The sequence below is a fragment of the Miniopterus natalensis genome, chromosome 12 (genome assembly GCF_054644295.1).
Source record: "Miniopterus natalensis isolate mMinNat1 chromosome 12, mMinNat1.hap1, whole genome shotgun sequence".
NCBI lineage: Eukaryota > Metazoa > Chordata > Mammalia > Chiroptera > Miniopteridae > Miniopterus > Miniopterus natalensis.
In genome coordinates, this window is record NC_142092.1 from 49,654,403 (window position 1) to 49,680,519 (window position 26,117).

The 26,117-nt window shown below is 46.9% G+C and overlaps 1 protein-coding gene across 1 annotated transcript; it reads left to right on the top strand.

Moving 5' to 3' along the window:
* Positions 1 to 1,813: 1,813 nt before the first annotated feature.
* On the top strand, positions 1,814 to 25,499 carry LOC107544847 (stimulated by retinoic acid gene 6 protein-like). Its single transcript, XM_016222771.2, has 18 exons — positions 1,814 to 1,833; positions 5,369 to 5,444; positions 7,233 to 7,333; positions 7,775 to 7,905; positions 8,693 to 8,813; positions 10,326 to 10,371; positions 11,206 to 11,334; positions 13,621 to 13,691; positions 15,082 to 15,193; positions 17,491 to 17,644; positions 18,027 to 18,102; positions 20,122 to 20,203; positions 20,525 to 20,573; positions 21,034 to 21,151; positions 22,232 to 22,351; positions 23,647 to 23,810; positions 24,511 to 24,657; positions 25,351 to 25,499. Exons 1-18 carry the CDS (start codon positions 1,814 to 1,816, stop codon positions 25,497 to 25,499), a joined length of 1,866 nt encoding a protein of 621 aa, XP_016078257.2.
* The last annotated feature ends 618 nt before the right edge of the window (positions 25,500 to 26,117 follow it).

Sequence of the window (26,117 nt, forward strand, 5' to 3'; positions counted from 1 at the left end):
CACAAGGGCATGGACTGGCCTGTGTTCTACCTGGGGGAAAAGATAAACTGGGGCCAATCTTTTCTCCTGGCAGTTAGACCTGGGGGAAACCCTGGAAAGGAGCCAGTGAATTTTGGTGACAGAAATTGAAAGGATGCCATGAGTAAGCGTCAGGACAGTGGTGAGTTGAAGCCATAGGATTGTGGAAATCATAAGGAAGCAAAAGGACTGAACCGTAGAGAGAATAGATTGAAGCAAAAATGCCAAGAGGGAGAGATGAAAGAGAGAGACCCATTGACCATGAGAGGGGAGGAACCATTCCCAAGAGTGGCTTTAGTTCCCAACACCTTTCCAGGTTGGGTCCCAGCCCTTGCCGAGGAGTATTAAGAAGCCCCTTTAACTCAAGGCAACTTGAGTGGATCTCTGATCTCTGTTCCTTGCTCCCTAAAGATCCAGAGTAGCATGGAAGGCTATGTTAAAGGATGAATAAGCAACTTTAAAAAGCCTGTAGGTGTGTGCAGGAAACCAGTGGAGATTAGGCTAGAAAAGAGGGTTGAAGCAACTTCTTGGAAGGCTTGGATTGGAGTGCTAGGATAGGGAGTGCAGAGTATGGGACGATGCTCAGCAAGTGTGTGGCAGGTCTGAGCTGTGCTTCAGATGTATGTATGCACTGAGCCTGGAGCCTGGAGGTTGCAGGGTCATTAGAGAGCTCTCATGATCGTCCAGATAGGAAGTGAAGAGGGCTGGATCTGGGGCAGAAACAGTGTGAATGGAAAATAGGGTGTATTGATTAGGATAAAGACTAGCTGCTATAGCCAACTCTGAAGTGTATAATGGCTCTAACATAGTAGAAGTTTATTGCTTATTCATGTAAAGTCTCAAACAGCTATTCCTAGTCTCCTCCAGTGTTGATTCAGGGACCCAGACTCCTTCCAGGTTGTGGCTACACCATTCTGAATAGCAACCCCATGCTGGCAGATGGAAAAAGAGGAAATGAATAAGACACGCCCACATCTGGAACCCTCAAACACAAAAGGATGGGTAAGAACTATCAGGAGGCATAATGAATGGAGTGAGAGAAGGGGAGGAGTCACAGACAGCTTCTGGGTAATGAAAGTGTGGTGGGGCCATTCACTGGCCTAGGAGCTGATGGATGCAGTGAATTAACAGACAAGGACACCTGGAGCCTAGTTGCCATTCAGTCCCAGAAGAGCATTTGGAAACAGGGTGGGCATTTAGAATCCACAGGCAATTCTGGTAACTAGAAAATCTTACCACATTCCCCACCACATCCGTGGGGTTCATTTTTGAACTTGTCTCCAGCCTCTTCTCCCAGAAAATGGGCAGCCTTGTTTCCAAGGAGAACCTTGAAGCCAGTGGTTCCAGTTTCCTAGTTTATTGCCTTGAGGCATAGTCCTACTTGATTGCTGGTGATAATTTTTACAGCTAGCTAAGAGGCCTCAACGGCTAGGCAAAGCTCTGATAGCTTAGGGGGCCAGTGCTTATGGCAGGGGCCTAAAAAAGACAAGAGCCCAGGAGAGAGGAAGTAGGAGGGAGGTTCTTGCTTTTGCAGCATGAGAAGAGGGGGGAGAGCAGAGGAAAAGCCAGCGGTGTTCTGAAACAAGGAAGAAGGCCGCCCACTTGCTTCGATTTCTCTGGTAAATATTTGACTGAATGTTTGCCTTTTCTGTGAGTTTTTGGGGCGCTGTGAAGAGAACTGGGCAGAACGCCAGGCTGTCAGAAGCAGCCGTAAACAAGAGGCTGGAGAAGCTCAAAGGACAACCTAGAGAAGCAAATTGCTCACCGGGGCTGCAGGTGGTGCTTTTCCGCAGAGATGATTTCCATGAACGAGAGGTGAGTTCTGAGAGAAGGTTTACGACGAGTCTTGCTGGACCCCGCGTGTTCTGGCGGCCGTCTCCTCGGATGCTGCTGACTCATGGGAATCGGGAGAAAGGCCTGGTGTAGCTCATTTGTAGACAGGCTGGCACGGAGGAAGGAACCATGGAGGGGGTTCCTGGGTGAGTGAACAGATTTCCATGCATCATCCACAGAGCAGTGTGAAGAGCTCAGGCCCACGTCGTGTTCGAGGACCCGGGTGTGAGCCCTGGCTCGGCAGTTTTTGGCAAACCTCAAAGCCTCAGTTTCCTCACCTGTAAATCTGGAGCAGTAACCCCTGTCCTGCTTAGCCCACAGCTTGGTGGAGATCATATGAGAACAAGAATGTGAGGGGACTTTGAGAGCTGTGAAGTCCTGCCCAGATGTCAGGAATAAATCTATGTAGGCAGGGTCAGCATCCCAAAAAAGTCCAATGGCTCTGTATATGCTGACATGAGAAATTCCTTTCCTTTTAAAAATGAATTCCCTTTCCTTTATTGATTAAATGAAGAAATTAAGTTTAGTCAGATCCTATTTTTGCTTAAAACTATGTAAGTTATAAACACACTTGCTTAAAACTGTGTAGGTTATAATTATGGGAGGAGAAAGGACTTTTATTTACTGCTTTATACATTTATAAATATTTTGAATGTCTTACAGTGAGCATATATTATGTTTAGAGTGTCATACACACATGGGGGGAGAGAAGAGAGAGAAAGACAGAGACAGAGACAGAGAGAGGGAATCCTAGCTTCTAGTACATAGCTTCAGATATCTCTCTGATTTCCTTATCTTCTTTAGAAGTGGAATTCCTGGAAATGGAATTGCTATATTTTAAAAGTTCTTCATATACATATTGCAAAATTAATCCTCAGAACGACAATGCCAGTTTACACCCTGACGCTCAGTAAGTGATACCAACTTCTCTTAACCTTCAGTGATGCTGGGTAGTAATTTCAGTGATTCCCAATTTGATAGATAAGACAGCATTTAATCTTAACCTCTACTTTTCTAGTACCTGAAGATTTAAGAATTTATGGAATATTCATATTTCTTTGTGGCTTATTCCTTGGACACTTTTGTTCTTGTGTTCCTTCTCTTTTCATCTTTATTTCGCTTTTTCTCTTCTGTACTTTGTTGAACCTTCTTTCATGTACACTTCACACTTTTCAATATACTGGTTTACATTCTATTTATATTCTTATGGTAGTTAGCTATGGATTTTAAACATACTTACTTAGAATTATGTTTTTCTTATACAGCCCAGAAAGAGAAAACAAGTTTCTACGTCACCCTCCTAAACACAATGAGAACTTGGCCATTGTTCTACTTCCCTCGGCGCCCGCGCTGTTTACCCACCTATCCCTCCGCCACGTGGGACGTCAGCTGGTGCTTTACCTCTAAATTGGCATTTCACACATTTTGTTTCACCATAATTCTCTATATATTTAACAATATATTTTACTAATTTCTCTGTTCATGATTGCTTTTAAATCCCTCTCCATCTAGATTTATTTTTCTTATTACTTGAAAATTTCCTCCAACATTTGTTCAGAGAGGAACTTGTGTTTCAAAAAAAGGTGTATATATGTGTGTGTGTGTATATATATATATATATATATATATATATAAATTTATATCACAAATTCACAGTTATGTATTTACTTGTGTTATATATAAATGTAAATATGTAAATATTTCTATTTAAATATTTCTATTATTTATTATACAACTTATGTAACTGTAAATGTGTATGATAAATTTATTTCTTACATATAAATATATATATTTAAAACCCTGTGTTCAGTATTAACAGTAAGTTTTGCTAACACCTTGCCTGCTGTTGCTTTTTGGACCCCCTACTTCCTCCTGGATTTATTCTCCTTATGGAGACTGTGTTGACTTTATTTCCTCAGGAGTAAGCCTCCCACCTGTTGAACCTCTGGCTCTCCTGTGGTGTAGTCTTTCCTCAGATGCTTGCTGGTGCTTGGCTGTGTGCTCATCTTAGTGATGGAGCTTTCCCCTGGGATACTAGCTTTGGGAGGAGTGCCAGCTGCTGCCAGTCCTAAGGCCTCTCTCAGTGCTGTGGGTGGAGGTGGGATGTACCCCTAGGTGGGGTACCTCAGGAGCTGGCTGGCCTGCAGGGGTGGGAGGACACTTGGGTGCCTGAGAAACCCCAGGTCATCGTTCTGTGGTCAGTGGGCAGCCCCCTCCTGCTCCAGCCTCCTGCACTCTGGGTGTAGAACACTTCTCGAGTGGCCCCACGTGTAGACCATGTCGGCTGATACTTTTTCTCTTTGATCTGGTCCCACTCTTTCTCCATTGTTTAGGGTTTGCTAGTAGTTTCTGTCCCCCTGATAGATTTCCTTCTTAATTTCAAATATGGCCATATTTCTTTCTTTTATAAAGCACATCTGATGGTTTTGTATGGAATGGGTAGACTGATGTGTGTGCTCAGTTGACCAGAGCCTGACTTTTACAGTTCCATCACACTGCTGAGAGCTTAAGCTCCCCCATCTCCCACTCCACTTCTAGGATGTTTCAGACTCATGGTCTGAAAACTAGTGCTGGGGAGCACTAGTATTTTAAAGAATTATGGGGGACTGTGTCATGCTTGTGGGCTCCCCAGCAGAGTGCTCTCCCTTGCGACTTCTGAGGGAAAAGTAGGAGCTGGCCAGGGAAGAAAGCACAGGAGATGGCTAGATAGAGGATGCTGGGGTAGGAAGAAAGCACAGGAGATGGCTAGATGGAGGATCTGGAGGTGTGAGCATGCAGAGCTGGTGTGGTGGAAGTGAGAGCAGCAAAAATAAGTGTGGTGAGAGCCCCAGAAAGGAGGTCCCTTTAAAGAGAAGTCACAAAACTGCTGTTATGTGTTTCAGACGTGGGGCCCAGCAGCCCTGTACTACAAACTCTGAAGCCTGGAGAGGAAAGTCCACACTCTATAGTCCAGATAACTGCTGTCCTGACCCCAGGGCCCAGCAGTGGATCAGGAGTGAGGTGAACCCTGGTTATGGAAAACCGTGTCCAAAGGCTGATTTCCTGCAAAGTTACAGAAGTTTAAGTCTCAGGCTCCTCAGCCGCACAGGCCTCTTCCAAGGCTCTGGGAGGATGAGAGGCACCTTAGTTAAGTGTTATATGGTGATATGTTTCCCTTAAAATACGAAAAAAAATATTTTTGTAGTTTCATTTGAAAAAGATCTCCAAATTATATAAGCTTTGGGCCCCACAAAACCTGAGTCTGACCCTGATTGTCATCAAGAAAAGGAGTTCGATCCAGTTAGTAAGGCAGTTGGTTAGATAATGAGGCCAGAGAAAGAAATCAGAAAGAAGATTAATCCACTTAGGGAAGATACATCACAGATGAGCCGTACTGGCTCTGAGAAAGCAAAATTTTAAAGGATCAGATGATCTTAGTGGGCTACAAGCCAACTCCTCACAGTGATGGTCAAGACTGAAGGGTCAATGCCTGCAGCAGTGACTGATGATGTGAATGTGTTTTTTTGCCATTTCCCAGGACAAGGCAGCCAAATGGCACCTGTGCAGGCTTCGTGAACATGGAACTCTTCCTCCATTACTCCCTCATCCCATCGGTAAGTAAAGGCAGGGGAGGGCTAAGGAGGGGAGGGAGAGGGAATTGGGCTGCTCCCATGCACAGGCTCCCAAAGGGGCCTGAATAGGTCAGCAGAGAGACATCAGCTACATTTCTTCGACTTGCCCTCCTACATTATGCACTAGAAACACAGGCAGAAGAAAGCTTTGAGGGCCATAGAGTCAGGGATACTGGCTTTTCAGGGCAGCAGTGACAGAACTGAGTTTTTCTGGAAGAGGCAATAAAAAGCATTTCAGGCAGAGGGAAGAGCAGATGCAAAGGCTCTGTGTGTGTGGCGGCGGGGTGATTGGAGAGTGTGAGAAACAGAACTGAGAGGGCCTGTGTGGCTGGAGTGAATTGAGGTGGAGCTGTCCAGGAAAGCGGGCAGGACCAGGCCAGGAGGAGCACTGTGGGGCTCTGAGCAAAGGAGTTTTGTCTTTATTCTAGTTACAGTGGGAAGTAATTGGAGTGTTTCCAGCATGAGGGTGGTGTGGTCAGATTTGTGTTTTGAAATGATCACTCTGGTTTCAGTGTTGGGATCGGGTTGGAGGAGGGCAAGACAGGAGACAGGAAGACCAGTTAGGAGATGGCTGTAGGGGTCCAGGTGAGAGGCAGTTTAGGATCATCTTAGATGATGGTGGGCAACTCAAGATGTTTGGGAGTAAAAGCAATAGAACTTGGTAATGGGGTGGGTAGAGAGGTTAAGGAGAGGGAGATGCTGAGGATGACTTGGGTTTCTCACTTGCACAGCTGGGAGGATGCTGGTATCTGCCATACCCTAGTTAAGGAAAAATAGAAGAGATCCAGGTTTGGGGTGGATGAAGGAATAGGGCAGGGAGGAAGACCCTGAGTTTCATTTAAGACATACTGAATTCAAGAAGCTTTCAACACATCAAAAAGAAATGCCAACTGTGTAGTTGGATGAACAGTTATGGAGCTCAAGGGTAAAGTCTGGGCTAAAGATAGAGTTTGTGAGTCTTCTGGGTATTGGTGGCCACTGAAAGCATGGACGTGGGTGAGATTGCTGAGAAAGAAAGGATCAGACAATAAGAAGAGTGGTCCTTGGACTGTACTGGGACGAACTCCAAATCTCACAGTTGGATGAAGAATGATCTAATGAAGGAGACTGAGAGGTAATGGAGAAAACCTAGGAAGGTATGGATGGCTAGGGAAGAGTGTTCCTGAGAGGAGTAGGGGTCAGCACTGACGAATGCTGCTGAGAGGTCTGGCTGGATCTGAGCTTCAGGTTCACACTGGATGGATCAACAAGATGGTAATGAGTGACTTTGGCCAGAGCTGCTTCCTGGGAGTGATGGGGGTAGAAGCCAGGCTAAGGGGTTGAAGAGCAAGTGAGAGGTAAAGAAATGGAGTCAGCAAGTATAGACAAGTCTCAGGAAGTTTCTAGTAAAAGGGAAGAGAAAAGGGCCTCAAGTATGTAGGAAATGACTGAATCTACAGGAAAAGAAGCAGAGGGATTTGTATCCTGACAGTTATCATCCCCTTTTTACAGATGAGGAAACAGATTCAGAGAAGTTAAGTCTCCCTCTCAGCCAGCATGCAGGAGAGACTAGATTCAAATGTGCATCTCTTCAGGGAAACCCAAAGGCAAGCTGATTACAAAACATCTGGAAGCTCCGGGGCATGTGCAGCGAGCTCTAGGCCTCTGGTGTTTGAGGAGTGTCCACAGTTTGAGCGCTCTGCTCACCCACATGTTCTCTTTCAGCGCAGACACCGAGGCCATGCCGAGGGCAAATATTCTCACTGACCCTCTCATCTTTTCCTCCTGTAGCTTTTCATCATTTTGGTCTTGTCCTTTCTCCAAAGACGGGAGCACTGTAGAAACAGAGGTGACACTTCTTACCTCCTGGGGAACTACTTTGGAATCATCATGTGAGTCGAGTCAGGGCTGATCACTGCAGCTCGGGGTACCCAGTGATTGGGGCTAACACCAATTGTCAAACCAGGATAACACCCCACCCCAGGCTTCCCAGGGACAGTGGAAAGAACTTTCATAGACCTTGGCTGGGTGCGGGCAGGCTCTCCCGCGCCTGTCTGGGACATACGCCTTGTTTTGGTCTCTCAAGTCGTACTACCTATGTCTCTCATGGATGAAACTCATCCCATTTTGCTTGTTGTCATGGCTACACTTCAGTACCTTGAATCTATGCCCAGCCCCAGAATTGGCACAGAGGGCCAAAGAAAATGTCAATGGAAATGAATAGTTCACTCCCCGGTGGCTCATCCTCAGGGTGGGATTGGTAATCTGGAGTTGAAATGTGGGATGTCTCAGAGCCACCTTCTGGCCTCATGAGCTGTTTCTCTTGTTCACAGACCTCTGGACTTCGTGGGCACTTTTAGTAACCGATGGTCGTATGGAATCGCATTTGGGGCCACAGCCAATAAGGTCATGTTCTTGTTCTCAGAAGGCTACCAGTCCCTGCAGGTCCCACAGTGGGCCCAAGGTACTAGAGCTGCTTCATAACTGCTGGGAATTTAACCACAGAAATTCTTGCTCTCAGATACAGCATAGCAGGGGTTCTCTGGGATCAGGGTAAGTTCTGTGAACTCAGGGTTCTTCCCAGCCTGTCACTTGTCCAACATCAGTGCCTACCCCACAAAGTCTCAAAGCTTGTTTGCGGGACTTTCTCCCAGTTAGATTCAGAGATCCTTTAGACATAGGAGAGCAAAAGTTCATAAAGTAGGTTCACCACCACCCACCCTAAAAATCTCTCCTGAGTCATAGCCGTGACTGCCTTCTTGATATCAATAGGCCCTTCGATACTTCCTCAAAGAGCAGGTTTTCTTTGGCCATTGGTCTGAGACCTCTTTATTCTCCATGCCTCATGCTCTCCCTGAAGTAGCAGTTTTAATCTACAGATTCAACCATCCCTAATACAACAACTTCAAAACCTCTCTGTCCAATCAGTTTCCTCTCAGTGATTCTTGTTTGTTCATTTGATCTGTTTCCACCTATTATACTGTGAGCTAATCAAGGGTAGGGAGCAAGTCTTCATCTCAACAGTTAGCCCAGTGCCTGGCATGGAAGAGGTACCAGGAAGGGTCTGTTGCATGAATGAATGAAAGACACTCCTGCGTTCCTCTGTGCTAAGCTGGGGGCTTGTCCACTCATCTCCTTGGGCTCTAAGGTCCATGACTACAAGTCAGCACAAGCCCCATAGCTTCCCTGGGAGAGAGGGAAGAGCCTGTGAGAAGAGGCACTCATGGCATATCTGGCCCTGTCTCTTGCAGCCTTTGTGCTTCTGGTTGGAGGCATCGAAGTCGGCCTGTCCCACTTCCCCTTCTTTGCTTGCCTCTCGTCAGAGTTCCGGCTGGTGAGCTCCATCCTGGGCTTCAGCTACTCTCTGATCTGGTAAGAGGGATTCTGCCTGCCTGCCCTCCTGCAATTCCTTTGGCCATTGCTGCACTCTGGACAAAGGGCTGGAGGTGACCTGATAGCTCTCCCTGGAGGACACCTTTGCTCAGAACTTAGGCCCACGATAGGGGGAATGACTGGTCCATGGTCCCACTGCGGCCCCTCCTTGGGACTGCACTTGAGCCTTCAGAAGGTCGGCCAGCATTCTGTCTGCTTCACAAGAAGCCATTCATGATTCGAATAGTCCTCATAGTCAGATGTAGAAAAATTCATTTCTGTAAACTGCAGAGGGTCCCACTGGCGGCAGCAGGAGTCCTGTGCGGATGCTGCTTCCCTGTGTTGCCATGGCTTCCCTGGAGCCCAGGAGAACGTGCATGCGCCTCAGTCTCTCTCCACCCCCTAACCAGTCTCAGGCACATGTGCAAGTCACATGGAACTCCTGCACTCCTTCACCCATGCTCTCATTCATTTAGCAAGCATGCTATCCCCACATGAGCCAGGGAACATACCGGAAAGCAAGGCAAACCCTCACGATCACATGTTCTGGCTGCTTGTCTTTATGCTGCTCTTCCCGTGAGGATTATCTTCCCCCACCTGACCCAGTGACAGATGGGTGCTCATCCTTTGTGGACTGTCACACCTACAGGTGGGAGCTTCATGGCCCTCAGCAACAGACCAGCACAGACCTGGCCCCAGGGAATATTGCTGACAGGATAATCCCATGAACAGTTCCACTCCCCAGTCCTGATAGGCTCATTTCCTTGACCACATCTCCTTTATGGGGTCTGCTTCCCCCACAGCATTTTCTGAGCAGGGGTCCCAGGCCCAGTGTATGAGGCATGCAGGGGGCTGACAAGTAACTAACACACCAGTGGCTGCAATTCCAAAGTGTATAAGTGGCTTGTTTTTAAAAAATTACAAGAGAGGGTATTCACTGTTAGATGTGGAGTAATGTCTTAGCCTATGACAGACTTTTTGACCAAGAGAGGACAGGATGGCAGGAATCACGCAGCAGCTTGGACACCATGGGCGTATGACTCAGGCTCGAACATGACCGGGAATGTGTGTTCAGCAGGAGTAAAGCCTTGAGGCTCATTCCTCAGGGCGGGGTTTATAGACAAGATCATGTCCAGGCAGACAGAGCCTCAGGTCCAGAGCCAGGAGACCTGGATGTTGGTACTGGCTCTGGTGTGACTCTGGACAAATCCCTTCCCATCTCTGGGTTCAGTCTCCCCATCTGAGCAATGGGGGAGGGAAAATGAGGTCGCACAGGGTCTTCCTGCTCTGCCATTATGGATTCTGGGATTGTATCTAAACTGAGGAGGGCACTAAATGAATTTCGTTGCATGTACTTAGGCACAAGCAGGGTCCCTGATCTGGGTGGGGTACACAACACACGGAGGCCTGGGAACCAGCCCTGTCAAGGGGGTAACTCCAGGCAGGTGGGATCTGGGCTGTTGTCACAGGGGCTGTGCTGGGAGTACCGGAAGCCCTGCTTCTCTCCTGCAGGTTTGCTGTCACCATCCTGCACATCACACAGTGTCCCCATGGGCAGGTGAGTCCCCACTGAGCTAACTTTAGGGTATTCATTTCTGTCACCATGGCGAACTCGCTGTGTCAGCTTGGACAAGCCTCTGCCACTCTATGGACCTCAGCTTCCTCCTGTGTGCAAAAGGGAGTTGGAGCCATTCATGATGCGTCCATTGTACAGCATCTCATGTTCACCAAGGTGCTAATTCAGTTAACGCTCACAGCAGCCCCTTGAGGTAGGGAAGCTCTCAGCAAACCTGTTTTATAGGTAAGGAAGCTGAGGCCCAAGGATGTGACATAATTCTTAAGAAGCAGCAGATCTGGGCATTGAGACCAGGTCTGATGATTCCAGAGCTCATTTCTTCCCACACCTTTATGTGGCCTCACTTTCTCTGTCTATTTACGGGAGACTTGGACTAGATGAACTCCTTCCAGCTTTTCCATGCATTGTCCTCAGAACTGATACAAACTAGTTCATCTGCTTAGTTCTATACCCCAGTAAAAGGAGCAAGAGGTCTCTCTCTGCCTCTTTCCCTCTCTTTCTCTTTTGCCTCTCCCTCCCTCCCCCTTTCTCTTGTGTGTATTTTCCAAAAGGAGCATTTAGTACTTAAAATCAGAAAAAAGCCATGAAAGCCCTTTGTACAAAATAAAATGGGAGTGCTGGACTCATATCCAGGGCTGCTGGATGCCAAGTCCACTGCTTATTCCAGTGTGGGGCTAGGGGAGCAAGGATCCAAGATCTGAGAGAGTGGGCCTTGGTGGGAGCAGACTGGGGCAGGCAGGTTCCTCTCCACACTCCTCCAGGGGCCTAGCCCTGCCCCTTCTAGATCCAGTGCCCAGTGATCTGCTTCTGTTGCAGTTTTTGGGGAGGTACGAAACTGTCATGTTCTACTGGCCCTCACTGCTGTGCCTGTGCTTCCTGCTGGGCCGATTCCTACACATGTTCATCAAGTCTCTGCGGGTCCACCTGGGCTGGGAGCTCCCCACGGTGAGTACTGAGTATAAGCACTGTGCATGCCCTGACAGGTTTGGTCTTCACGACAGTCCGTGTGGTAGATACTGTTATTGCTCCTGCCATTCCGTAGTAGGAAACTTGGACCTAAAGAGGTGAGTTGTGTTGCCCAACGTCACATACCTAGACTGTGGCAGAACCAGAACAGGAACCCAGACAGTTTGGTTGTTGAGGCTCTTTCTTAACCAGTGTTCTTTGTCTGCTTCCTTGAGGTATAAAGGTAAATGGTTTATTTGAGATCTTTCTTCTGTTGGTGTAGACACTTACCACTATAAACTTCCCTCTTAGAACTGCTTTTGCTGCACTCTGTAAGTTTTCACCTGCTGTATTTCCATTTTCATCTGTTTTAAAATATTCTTTGATTTCCCTTTGGATCTTTTTTCTTTGACCCATTGGTTGTTCAGGGGTGTATGGTTGAACTCCCACACACCTGTGAGTCTGCCACTTTTCTTCCTGTTACTGATATCTAGCTTTATGCCATCGTGGCCAGGACAGATACTTGATACTTTAATTCGTTAAGACTTGTTTTGTGGCCTAACATGCAACCTGTCCTGGAGAGTGGTCCCTGTGCTCTTGAGAAGAGTATCTGTCCTGCTGCTGTTGGATGGAATGTTCTGTATACGTTTATTTGGTCTATTGGATCTGTAGTGTTGTTCAAGTCAGCTGTTTCCTTACTGATCTTCTGACTGGATTATCCATCCATTGTTGAAAGTGTGGTGTTGAAGTATATTATTGTGTTGCTGTATATTTATCTCTGCAGTTTTGTTAGTAATTACTTTATATGCTTAGGTGCTCCGATGTTAGGTGCATATATATTTACAATTATTATATTCTCCTGAGGAACTGACCCCTTTATCATTCTATAATGATTTTTTTTTTTTTTTGTCTCTCATGACAGTTTTTGACTTAAAGTCTATTTTGTCTCCTATAAATGTAGCCAACCCTGCTCTATTTTGGTTACCATTTGTATGAAATATCTTTCCCAGTTTCTTTACTCTCAGCCCATGTGTGTCCTTGAAGCTGAAGTGAGTCCCCTATAGGTAGCTTGTATTTTTATAATGGTGTTTTTTTTTAATCCATTCAGCCACTCTGTGTCTTTTGATTGGAGAATTTAATACATTTACATTTAAAGAAATTGATAGGTAAGGACTTAGAATTACCATTTTGTTAACTTTCTGACTGTTCTGTGATTCTTCCTTTCTTGCTTTCTTTGTGATGTGATTTTTTTTGTAGTGGTATGCTTTGATTCCTTTTTAAAAAATCTTTTTTTTTGGTATAAAACACGTTTTTCTTTGTGATTACTATGCGGCTTACACAAAACACTTTATACTTATAACAGTCTATCTTAAGATGATAACAACTTACTTTAATTGCATAGAAAAACTCTGCACCTTTATCCTCACTTTCCCTCATGGGAGAATTTGCAGGCCAAGGGGGGGGGGGGTTTCCCTTTATGTACTGAGCTATGTCACCTTGGAGGACAGTGACATTGGTAAAATGAAACTGTCCTTTTAACCCTCTTCAATGCATCGCTTCTCAGAGTGTTTGTTTGACCGTGGTTCTGGAACCTCCCATGTGCACTCTTGGGCTCCCATAAAGTTACTCGCATGTGTGGGTATTTGTCAGAATTGGTATATCAGAGTAGCCTGGGGGTGGAGCCCCTATTCCTCCATCTTGTTGATACTACTCACCAGTCAGGACTCTAACCAGATGCTTTGTACTCCACCTAACATCTACAATATATGATTTCATCTCATGTGTAAAATTTACATATTCAATATGTGTAGCAGAATAGATGACTACTGTGGGACGCTCATTACACTCGGAGAAAACATTTTAAAACATACCATTAAACATACCATTTATTTTTTTAAATACTACAACATAAAACATGAGCAAAAGAAAGTCCTCCTACTCATAAGAAGTAAAAACACTGGGATTTGGGGTGTTCATTTCGGAAACAATGTTTTGAACTATGATGGGAAGTCACCAAATCTCAAAGAGAAGAAAGACTTCACAGAGCAAGTAAGCAGAAGAGTCAAGGAGGCCAGACCTTGGGCAGTTCATGAAAGCAAGTGCTTGGGAAACAGGAGACTAGACCCTGCCCTTGTCTTCATTAAATGACAGGTGTCTGGGAATGGCTGAATCCAAAAGAGCAAGTTTCACCCAAATTCCTGCCCTCTGTGGGGATAGCCCGTCATAGAGACCAAAACCCTAAAAGAATTTGTGAGCCGAAGCATATACCTCTCTCTCTTCTCACAGGAAGAAAAGCCCTTCCTAGAAATTCACCAGGCAGAGCACATCAAGCAGCTCCTGCGGAAGCCGCCCCTGCAGTAAGCCACAGTTTCATTCCTTCACCACTGGTGAGCCCCGACAGTGTGGGACCCTGAGATGACTGGAAGTGCTCTATATTAGTCAGGACTCTTATTTGCTAGTAACGGAAACTCAACTCAAACTGGATTAATGAGAAAAAGGAAATTTATGGCCTTACGTAATTTAAAAGTCTAGTGGTAGTCAGTTTTAAACATAGGTGGGTCCAGGGGCTTTATTGCTGTCATAAGAACTAGGTCTCTTTCCCTCATCCCCTCTTAGCTCTGCTTTATTCTGGGTTAGCCTTCTGGTTAAATGGGTTTCCTCCTCATGGTGGCCCCCAGACTCTTTAAGCTTATACCCTCCTGGTTTGAGCTCACAGGAAAGAGAAAGTTTCTTATCTAATAATTCAAACCAAAGTCCCATGAATGTGTTTCATTGGATCAAATTGGACCAGATGTCGTTCCAGAACCAATTACTGTGGCTAGGGGATTGGAGTAAAGTGATTGTTAAGACTGGGTCACGTGTTTGCCACTGGGACCAGGAAGTGGTTCAGCCACACTTGCCCACTAAGACTGATGGTGGGAAAGGAGTAGATTTTCAGAGAAAAACTCATATTCCATTACCAATAAAAGAGAACATAGCTGTTGGCCAGGCAAAAGTACGTGATCTTCAGCGATCATAGTGGTCACCCGACCCCTGCCACTACTACTATATGCAAGAGAATATGCCCTCAGAGAAGGGACATGTCTAATCCAAGGTCACACAGTGACAAAGCTAGTACTTGCCTTAGAACCACATTTCGCTACATGTAGTAAACAACACAATATAATAGTGGCACAAATGAGAGAGATTTATTTCTTATGTAAAAGAATTTTGGAGGCTGCAGTCCACACTGACCCTGGACTGCTCACCATGGCAGCTTACCGAACATCTGTCTCTCTGCTTCAGTATTTTAGTGGTTTCCATCATGAAAGCTGTCCATGATCCAAGATAGATTCCAGGGCTCCAGCCTGGATCAGCCACTATGTCAGCATTTCAGATGGCAGGCAGGAGAAAGAAGGAAGGGCAGTGGAGTTCCTTCCAGCTGTGTTGATTCTATCTGAGCATCCTCCCCAAAGTCCCACACCGCCCCTCAGGTCACATCTAATTGTCCTGTACTTAGTCTTGGTCACTCTTAGCTGTGATAGAGGTCAGAAGCTATAGCCTTTGATTTTGGTGAATTGCTGCATCAAATAAAACCTAGTCTCTGCTATTAAGAATAGGGAGAGAATGGAAACTGTAGAATCTACCAGTGTTTTTTCTCTTCACTAAAATCTAAGATGAAGAGGGGTAATGAGGTTACTTACAAAAGAATCAGACATTTGTTTACCAGCCACAACCTGTCTTTTTTTGGTGTTTACTCATTAACAGAGAGAGAAAAAAGTCTTGGTTCCAAACCAGGATATACGAGTGGGACCCCTGCTTTCAGTTCCCAAGCAGAATGATCGGAACCACTGTGTTGGCTTTCATCTGCCTGTACCTTGTAAGTAGATCTGAGCAAATCCTTTTCTGTTTTATAAATGGGGTGGGCCTAGGATAGGGGTTGTTCTTAAAAAGCTGGCTCAAAGTTTAATCTCTGTAAGTCAAAGAAGTACAGTTCTTTGACCCAACAATTTTGACTCCAAGCACACTTTTACCCATGTGGTGAATATTACTAATAAATATATTCAAATTGTTTATGGAGACTTCCAGCTGCCAATTCCACATGTAAAGAGCTTGCAAAATGCCATTCTATCTAACAACAAATAAAAATCTAAACAAACTGAAAAAATCAACAACTCTTCTTAGATCCATAGGAGAAGTGAGGTTACACTTTATTGAGGTCTTTTATGTTACACTTTTTACTTAGCCAAATAAAAATCATGTCACTTAAATATAAAATAATTGATCCTGACAAATAATTTTAATGAATTAAAAATAAAAGTGGATAAACTTGCTGTACTATATTTCAAAAAAAGGTCAAAAATTTAAATGTCTTATTTCATTTTGCTCTTAAGTTTGCTTTCTCAACAAAATTTTAAATGTCATAATTCAGGCCTCAGTATTCAATATATTTTTTTATTAAGCACAGAATCAAAACATTTCATGTGGTCAAAGTTATCCATGGTAAACTGTCTGGGTCAAAAGCAGGGTCAGAGTAGAGAGATAAAAATGGCAAGGCCAAATTGCCTCCTGCTCATTTTAAATGTGCAAGGATGATACCTATAAAAATTAATCCTACGATTACATTTTCAATAACTATTAGTTAAGTTATGCTGAAGTACCACATAAACCCATACATTTTAGTGACTTAACACTGTATGTAGTTTTGCCCACATAACAGTGCTGAATGGGTGAGTGCTGAGGTTTGGGAGGTAGCAGATCCTGTGTATTATTCCGTAACCCAGGTTCTTCCATCCTGTGCCCCATCATCCTCGAGAGCCCTCACCATCTACATCCAGTTGGCAGAAGGGGAAAGTGCGAGGAGAGTGCATGTGGGAGGCTTTCAAAGGCCCTTGTGGAAGTAGCACACTCCTTTTCCATTGCCAAGGGCATTGTCATGTGGCCACATTGAACTCAAGGGAGGCTGGGAAATGTAGTCCAGCCTCCTGCCTGAAGAAGGGGAGAATAGATATTAACGGACAACCAGAGTTCTCTGCCACAGTGAATAATTCACTTGGAGTTACTGTGGTTCTTAAGTCTTTACTGGTTATCTACTGTATTCCAAGCACTTTACTAAGACCCGACAGAGAAGACAGCTGATTAGGCAGAGCCTTGACCTGGGAGAAGCCCATGGTTTAAGAGAAGGGGACAAGATATGGTATAAGTGCCTGCCATCTAAAGTGAGAAAAAGAAAGCGAGTGTGCTCTGGAGGCGTAATGAATTATTCTAGATTCAGAAGCCGCCTGAAGACAATAGCATCTGAGCGCCACATTCAGAGATAAACAAGAATCAGTTGGTGAAGTAAAATGGTGGCAGGAACTCCAGAAGTAATGGCACGATGGCGCGATGATGGGCACGATGGCGCGAGGATGGGCACGATGGGGCAAGGAGGGGGCACGATGGCGCCATGATGGGCACGATGGCGCAAGGAGGGGCACGATGGCGCGATGATGGGCACGATGGGGCAAGGAGGGGGCACGATGGCGCCATGAGGGGCACGATGGCGCCATGAGGGGCACGATGGCGCGATGATGGGCACGATGGGGCAAGGAGGGGGCACGATGGCGCCATGAGGGGCACGATGGCGCGATGATGGGCACGATGGCGCGATGATGGGCACGATGGCGCGAGGAGGGGCAGAATGGCGCGAGGAGGGGCCACGGTGGCGCAAGGAGGGGCACGGTGGTGCGAGGAGGGGCACGGTGGCGCGAGGAGGGGATGATTGGGATGAGCAAGCATGACATGTCCAGGAAACAGTACCTTCTTCACTTTGGCGTCACTAAGATGCAGGAAGGGGAGCACTGAGAGATAGGACTGGAATTGTCCCCAAGGTTGCCCCTTATTCAGCTCTAGGTGTTCATCTCACTCTGATTTAATGTTTGGAGAGTTCCTCGAGCCCTTGTGGAGCTCCATCTTGTACACTGTAAGGTGAGGAACAGAGTTTGGGTATCTCCCATCTACAGAGAAGCCACAGTCCCATTCTTCTCAGGGTAGCCAGTGTCCAGAGTCTATTTCAGATGAGTGTTGAACTTCAAAGAGTTTTGACCTCAAAACCAAAGAGAATTCCATATGTTATTCACATACTTGGCAAAAGCTGGACTTGGGTGAGACCTTGAAATGCTTGCTCTGTGTCCCCAGTTTATTGTCATGGAGTTCGCCGTGTTCGTGTATGTGAGAGACAAGCTGGATGTGTTTGAGAGCAAGTTAGAGAGCTACATTGCCTCCGTGAACCAGACCGGGACCCTGACCCCAGTCATCCTGCAGGTGAAAGAGCTGATCCACATCTCCAAAGGTAAAACCATCCTTGCACATGGTTGCTGTTTAACTGGAGGTGGGTTGCCACAGCCCCAAATTGGCAATTAGAAGTTTGATGGAGTTTTACACTGTGTATACCCTGCAGTGTATTTACGCCATAACTTTCTCTTCACATTATTCACGGGATTGGAAACATTAATATCAAAGGAGAGGACAGTGCAGGAAATAAAAGTATCTCAAGGATGTGTATGGTTAAAATAAAACTGAAATATATAAGCACAACTGTATTTATACAAGAAATGTGTTAGAGGAAGTATAATATATTTTGCCCAGGCCTTTCTGATGTGAGCTTCTTTATTTTGAAAATTCTGTTTCTGGTTCATCTTTGGACACCTCTCCTGTCACCTTTTTTGTTTCAGGGGTCTGGGTGGTTACCATTTTGCCTGCCTCCCTCACGTGTGTGAGCTATCTCTTCCACATTTTGGCTTGTTACAGGTAAGAGGGCTCAGGGAGTCATTTGTGCGTCTTCAGCCAGGAAGGCATGTGACAGGATTTTCTAAGAATTCCCAAGCAGTGCCAGCAGTGCCCAAAGTGGAGCCAGGAGTGTATGCAAGGTCCAGGCACAGCCACATCTATTGTTAGTAAAGAAACAAACAAAAACTATTGACTTGAGCTTCTCCTATAACCCAAACATTGTGCTAGAATCTTCATTTTCACCACAACCCTGAGGGGTACTTTCATCTCCGTGTTTATAGGGGAGAAAGCTGAAACTCAACAAATTATCTTACCCAAGCAAGTAACAGCTGATCATGTCTTCCGACCCCAGATCTTGACATTTCTTGTACACTCTGGCATCTCTATTGGGTGTCAGACCTGCCCTGCTCTTCAAGACTCGTCACACTGGACTGTCAGCAGATAAATGCGGCTCAAGGGGACATCAGAGGAGATTGGGTCAAGGGAACCAGGGACCTCAATCTCAAGAACAGCAGTCAGTGCAGGAGGAGGGGATGGCCTTCAATATGTAGCAAGGACTTGCATGCAGATAGCAGTTGAGTTTTAGGTATCTACTGCTCCCGTGTGTGCTCACGAAGAGACCCCACCTTGCTCCCTCTCACTTCCTTCTCCGGGACCCTGTGGGTAGACTGGACACTGATGTTGTCCCCTGCCTTGCTTGATGAAGGAAGATGTCTGTTCTTTTCTTGATTAGTCTTCAAGTGACTGAGAGATTTTCAGAGGCATTTGACCACAACCAGGGACAACCACTGTGCAGAGCAGGCTGCATAGACGTTGGCAGAGGGCAGCTGAGGGCACAGGGAAGGGAAGTCAGGTGTGCTGGGGAGGGAGGCCTCATTCCTGTCCAGGCTGGCTCCCCCCTCCCACACGTGTCACCCAGGAGTGATGATCCCTGCCCTGCCTCCTTTACAGATCATGGGGCAGAGGAAATAATGGATGAGAAAGTGCCCTACAAACTGGGAACCACTAGCGCTGTGCCAGTATTTTATTTTTCTCAGAATTATTCCAATTTACATACAAGCTCTATTTTTTAAAAAATGTTAAAAAATATTTAGTATAAAGTAAGTCTTCCATTCAGACCTCAGTTTGTTGCCCCTGAACTTAACATTGTTATCCATTTTCTGAGCATCCTTCCAGAAATTTTCTATGCTGATGTGTCCGTGTGTGTTTGTGTTCCTGGTTGCACACTCTACTCCAGTGCTGCCAAATAGAAACACAGTGAAAGCCACAGGTGCACTTTTTAATTTTCTCATAGACACAAGTAAAAAGGGAGGTGAAAACAGTTTAATGATATATTTACCCTAACATAACCCAAATACCATCACTTCCACATGTAATAAATACACAAACTATTAATGAGATGTTTACACTCTTTATTTCATACCAAGTATTCCCAATTCAGTGGCCATGAAATTACAAAGCAACCTGGAAAGTGCTGAAGATAGAATGTTAAGGAAAAAGCAGGGCCCAGATGTGAATTTGGACTATGAACTTGACTCTGCCAATCTGATCTTTACACAGAGGTCCAGGCTGCGACTAGCACTTGGGAAAACACAGTGATTTATTGAGGTGCTGGGATTGTGGAGGGTCGTGGCCCCTTTTTCATTTCCCTCTATGTTGTTATAAGGCGTGGGATATCATTAAAAATGGTTTTCTGGTTTTATCTGTTTTAAAGTATTATATTATTACACAAGTAATTTATATTCACTGTAGAAAAAATACAAAACATAAAGCAAAATGAAGAAAATAAAAGCCACATGCACAGTCTCAAATATCACATCTAGTCACCATTAAGACTAGGTAACTATATATTATTTTTATAAAATATATTAAATTTAAGATTTTTAAGGCTAATCAGAACCATCCATGAACTAGGGTCAATAGTAGGGGCTAAGCTGCCCTCCATCTCCCTCCATAGACCTTTCTGTTTATATCTATTGAGCTCTAAGTGCATGAGGAGCTGTGGTTATGAACACTACTAATTTCCCACCCTTTCTCTAGAAAGCATATGAAGAAATTGTGGGCAGGAAATAAACACTTTCTCCCTCTGAAGTTCCACAACCCTTCCTCATCAGGGAGTGTGGTAAGTCTGCGGAGACCCGTCTCTGCCCTGAGCCTGAGTGATTTGCCTACCCCTGCGCTCCTGCACCTCGGACAGGGCAGTGTGGCGGGGAAGAGCCCTGGGCGGCAGCCCAGAGTCCTCAGTTCTGCTCTGCTGCTGGGTGACGGGACAGTCACTGTCCTCGGGCGGCTCTTGGTTGGTTTCCTTGTCTGTAAAATGAGGACAGTCACCTGTCTCGGTGGGTTGGTGGGTGAATCGCCAATGAGACAGGGATGCTGGACATATGTATCAGGTGTTCAAGGATTTCTCCCCTCTGGGACCATTTTCCCTTTTAAATCCCAGGTGGCCATTGCGAGGTACTCTGGCTGGCAAATAGCTTACATTTTGTGGGGTAAGTGCCATTGTGTGACCCATCCAATTCAACACATGTTCCCTGGGCACCTGGTGTGCGACGGGAGGACAGAGGTGAGGCAAAAGCAGCCCCAGCTCCTGCCTTTGAGGGGCCTTCAGGAAGAAGAGAGAATCACCTGGTCATGTAGATCATTTTTACCACCTGTCCTGAGCCCACAGGGTGTATATGCCAAGGGCGGTTGTGACCCAGAGGAGGAAGTGACAGTCCACACCCAGGGCCGGGCTTGAGTGCATCTTAGTGGAGTTGACCTTTGAACCGCACCTGGCAGGGCGAGCAGAAGGTCAACAGGAAGAAGAGTGAGGACATGCCAGGCAGAAGAAACAGCACAAACAAAAGTGCCAGGACCTCTGGTGGCAGGAGGATAGATCGGGGCTGCAGACGGGAACATGTGACTGGGTCACGGAGGGCCGTGAGTGACCACCGGCCCCCTTGCCCACAGGCTATTTCATTGTCCACGTGATGCAGAGCCTGTGCGGCGTGGTGATCACGTATAGCCTGGTGTTACCCATCGTCCGCAACCAGGGCCTGGAGGTGCTCCGAGGACTGGGCGTCGGGATGTGAGTACTCAGTGGACTTCCTGTCATTGCCCAGGCCTGGCAGCTGGTGGGCTCTAGAGCTGCTGTTCAAAATGCCCTTTTCCTGCTAAGTTCTCACTGATCCCTGGACCTATGCCCTTAGCTCTGATCCAGGCATGTGCCAAAATAGCAAAGCACTGCAATAGGAACCTTACAATTTATAAGTTACATATTTCCATTCTCATTATTCATCGGGGTCTTCACAACTATGTCTGGGGCAGATGCACATATGTCCATTTTATAGCTGGGAAGATTGAGGTTTGGGGAGGTGAAGTGAGAGACAGGACAGTATAGTGGAAGGAGAGAGTGAATCTGAGCTTAGGTTTTAGATCAGCTGTATGACTTGGGGAAGTTGCTTCTCTGAGTCTCAGTTTCTCCATATGGAAGATAAAAGTGAATGCTGACATTGAGAATTCACTATGTGCCTTTTCTCTCAAGGAACCTTTGAGGTTGGGACTTCTATTAGCTCCCTCACTTTCAGACGAGGAAACAGAGGCACAGAGATGTGAAGCAACTTGTCCACGGACAGGGAAGAGCAGAACTCGGAGCTGGACAATCTGAAACCAAAGCCTCATTTAACCACTACCCCACACTGCTGCTTAGGGGATGCAGATACAGACTGTGGTGCCCCCTGGACACCTCCCTGCTCTGTGCTTCTTGCTTCCATACTTACCTAGGGACACCCGGGAGTCTGGTGCAGAGCCTGCCCTCTTCACTCTCGCATGGCCTTCATGAGCTCTTCTAAAAACCCCATTCCTTTCTTTGATTCCCATGCTCTTAAACCACTCATCTCAGTTGCCACCCCTGGATCCTGGAGTTCTGGTCTAGAGCTAGAACCCTGACCATGTGGCTTTGAGAAAGTTATCTCCCCTTTGGGAGCCTCAGTTTCCTCATCTGCACAATGGGCATGTGAATGCTCTGTAGGCCTAAAGCACAGAGCTCATTGCTCCTGCTGGTCTGGCGAGTCTCAGCATTTCACTGGGTATTTATCACTGGGCAACTGAGAAGGGCTGGAGAAGAGTGGACAAGGCCACCTCAGGATGGTCTCACTCTGTGTTTCAGCCTCACCATATCCATCGTCCTGGGTCTCATGATCCTGCAGGTATGGATCGCTGCCAGCTTCTTCCTACAACCAAAGATGGACACAGCTGACAAGCAGAAGCCCTTGGCACTCAGCAACAGGTGAGGGCAAAGAAGAGAATGGCGATTGTAGGACTTTGGTCTCAGCAATCTCTCATTCCTTCCTCTTCACCATTGACAGGTTCCTGGGCAGACTCTATACTCTCTTAGAGGGTGAGGGGCAGTGGTTGAGGAGTGGGCTCTGGAGCCAAACTCCCTGGTTTCAAATCTTGGCTCCACCGCTTATGAGCTATGTGACCTTGTGTGACCTTACTAAACATTATGAATGTCAGTTTCCTCATTTTACAAATAATTGTGCATACCTCAAAGAGGTGTTCTGAGGATGAAATGTGTTCAAATATGAACTAGGACAATAGTGCCTGGCCTGTGGTAATCCTTTCTCAGTTACTTATTCAAAGCCATTCACTGATGGAGGAAACAGCATGGGCACTGAAGATAAAGAGATATCCCCCCAGGACCTGCCTGTGAGAAGCTCATTGCCCACCGGAGCTGACTGACACAGACATATAGGGACAGTAGACTCCAGAGGGTGTGAAAGGATTTCAAGAGAAACACAAGTAATTGGTAGAAGGGAGGCAGGAGTGGTTAATTCCGCTGTAGGTGGGACGTTCGAGCTGAGGTCGGTAGGATGGTGGGATTTCTACAGGTAGAGCTGAGGAGAGGGCATGGCTAGCATCCCCCACTGCACAAGTGAGGCAGGAGGCCATGAAAGGGCAGGACGTGTTAGGAAAACGGTGAGAGACAAATGTGGTGGCCATGCAGTGGCCTTGGATGGTGAGGTCAGGGAGGGGGCACAAAGTACAATGCCAGAAAGGCCTCTTTTGAGGATGGCCCAGAAATTCAATATACAAAGTTTGGGCTTATCTCATAGGCAGCAGGAAACCATATGATCAACTGGTCATTTGGGAAATTTCATCTGGAGGACTTGGAGCAGTTTCAACTGGGGGCAGGTCACTGTTACAATAGACATTGGGAAAGCCACAGCCTCTGCTATAACCACACAGAAAGTTGTGGCCACGTGAGATTTCTTATTGTTCAGGAAACCTCAACACCCAAGGATCTGTCAAATAGTACAGTCGTTGCTAGCATTCGTCCTGCACTGTGCTCACCCATCAAACGTTACAGTTGCTGCTAGCGTTCATCCTGCACTGTGCTCAGAGCCCTCTACGTTACATCTGAGCCAGTCTGCACACCAGTGCTGTGCGGTGGGGACAGTCAGCTCCCGCTTACATCACGAGGTCACACAGCTTGGAGCCAAGAAATGTAGGATTTGAGCCCGCCTGCCTGACCACCTTCCCACACTGAGGGTGCGCCCCACTGCCTGCTTCCATTCGCAGGAAGGCGTTCCACAACTTCAACTACTTTCTGTTCTTCTACAACGTGCTCCTGGGCCTGGGCGCCTGCCTCTCCAGGCTGCTCATCAGCTGCATCCTGGGCACGTGGCTGATTGCCCGCATCGACAGGACCATCATGCAGAATGGCTACGAGGGAGCAGACATGGGTAAGCGGCCAGCCCCCGATGGCCACGCGTGGACTTGCACCTTTGCAGAAGCCGCCTGGAGGTCGGGTACCAGAGGCCTAGAGTTCATTCTTCATCTGTTTAGAGCTTATCTTCCCGGGGAGGCTATAAAGCAGAGTAGAAAGAAAAAAACAAAACCACTGCACCCAGTGGTCAGAAGAGAATTCAGGCCATGGAATACCTGCGGAGCTGACGGGCCTTTGCGGTATATGGCGGGCAGTGAGCGGTAGCGCAATTCTCTCTAAATGGGTAGGAGGCGATTTATGAGTGCACGGCTCTGAAATTTTTGAGGAAGAACACACCTCAGAATGACTGGCATTGTTAGTTGGAAACTTACTTAGATAAGAAAATGGTCTGTTCAGTTGAAATACTCCAAAATCAAAGCCATTTCTGTAGAGCAAAAATAGTTTTTGTTCTATTACTGGCCCGTGTCCATTCATTTACTCATCTGTTCATTAAAGGAGCTGCAAGCTCCTTTGAGCTTTAAGTTTCACATGAAATGGGTGGATTAGAATGTGATCTGTAAGGACCCTTCTAGCTCTTTTTACCCAATTTTCTAGATTCTCAGTGAAGACTCAGGCACCATTTAGGAACAAAGTGACACTGCAGTTATGTCATGAAAAGCATCCGCTGGGCCGCCCTGGGATGTGCTGCATGGCCTGACTTGCCCTCTGGATTTCAGGGTTCAGTGCATGGGTTGGCATGCTCTACGTGGACCATTATCACACCAACCCAGTGCTCGTCAGCTTTTGTCACATCCTGATCACAGGCCACAGGGAGAGGAAGCTGCAGCAGGCCATCAGATATGGGTACCTAAATCGGTCAGCAGGTAAGTCTCCAGCTTGAACCTTCCCTGTGCTTGGACACCAGGAATGAGTACCTTAAGGGTTTTCTGGGACCCCTAAGATGTCCCAGGTTCCCCCGTCTCTGTCTCTTCTCCTCCACATTCCATGCCCTGGGAAATCCACCTGGGGAATCAGGAGGGTTAGCCCCCGAGTCAGCCTGGCCATGGGACCCCTGAGGCCTAGTGTCCTTGTTCTAACTGGCTCCTCCCTGTTCCCAAAAAATTAGCTCTAGCTCTGCTGAGTCCTCCATCCCCCATTTGAGACCCCACGCACATCCCAGCCTTCAGCCAGATGCCCTCCAAGAGGGCACTCAGTTGTACCTACCATCAGCTCTCCTGGCCACCAACTCCTGCCCCCTCAGGGCTCCATGCTGTGTACTCCCCACACTTCCACCCGTATTCCTCTGCTCTGCCTCCTGCTGGGAAGCCCTCAGTCATGTTTTGTCAGCACCCAGCTGGACTGTGCTCATCACTGTTCCCAGCACTACAGATACCCAGCTCTGTGGGACAAACACCTCCTTCCACCCCTACCTCATGTCCCCAGGAGGTCTGGTCCAGCTCTTTCCCCCACTTTTATCCCACACCTCACACCTCTTGGGCAGTTTTTCTTGCAGCCTCTGAGAAGGACAGAGACAGCTGCCCCCTCCCCTCAGTCTACCTGCTCTGATTCTATCCTAGGTCCCCGCATCTCAGCTAGGTCCAGGACAAGGTGGCTCCTGCTGCAGACCCTGATCAACAACCCCAGACTGGTCATGCTCAGAAAATCAAAACTAGGTCATGGCTCCCAGGAGTTTACCCAGATTCTCCTGACGTGCTCAGAGAGCTGACACTGACCTCCACCACTGCTCCATGGCCATTCCGGGATGACTGCCCCTGAGAGAAGGCCAGGCTGCCTAGCAACTGCCCCTGTGTGTGATGGGACCAACAGCCACTGTCCACATGGATGGTGCATGGCACTGGCCCCTCAGGACGGCATCTGCACTGAACAATGAAGTCTCAGGTCTAATTCACTCCCCTGGTAAAAAGATCAAGAACTAAAGAGAAATTTTTGTTGCACACACTTGGCCCAATCATGATTTCTACTCTCCATTGTCAGGAGGCAGCCTTGGGGAGCTCCTAAGTGTTGAGAAGCACTTAGTATGATCACAGGGCAGAACTTTGTGTCACTGAAGAAGGTGGTAAACTTTCTATATCAGCAGAATTTAACCATCTGATACAGTTTTTCTCTGGAAGAAAGTATGGCCTTAATTCAACGGGGTCGTCCTCACTGCTTCCTCCTTTCCAGGCATTATGGTGGTGAGAGAAAGAAATCCATGATCCAGCCTCCAGTCTGGTGGGGCGAGCAGGCACACACTGAGCGCTCCCTGCCAGGGCCCCTGGGCCTTGATCACAAAGAAGATGTACAAGTTCTCTCTGGCAAGGGGAGATCCCCTGGGGAAGCCACC

Coding starts and splice junctions, on each gene's coding strand:
- LOC107544847 (XM_016222771.2), top strand. CDS start 1,814: ATGATTTCCATGAACGAGAG. Junction 8,814..10,325: donor TTCAGCTACTCTCTGATCTG/GTAAGAGGGATT, acceptor TCTCTCCTGCAG/GTTTGCTGTCACCATCCTGC. Junction 10,372..11,205: donor CACAGTGTCCCCATGGGCAG/GTGAGTCCCCAC, acceptor CTTCTGTTGCAG/TTTTTGGGGAGGTACGAAAC.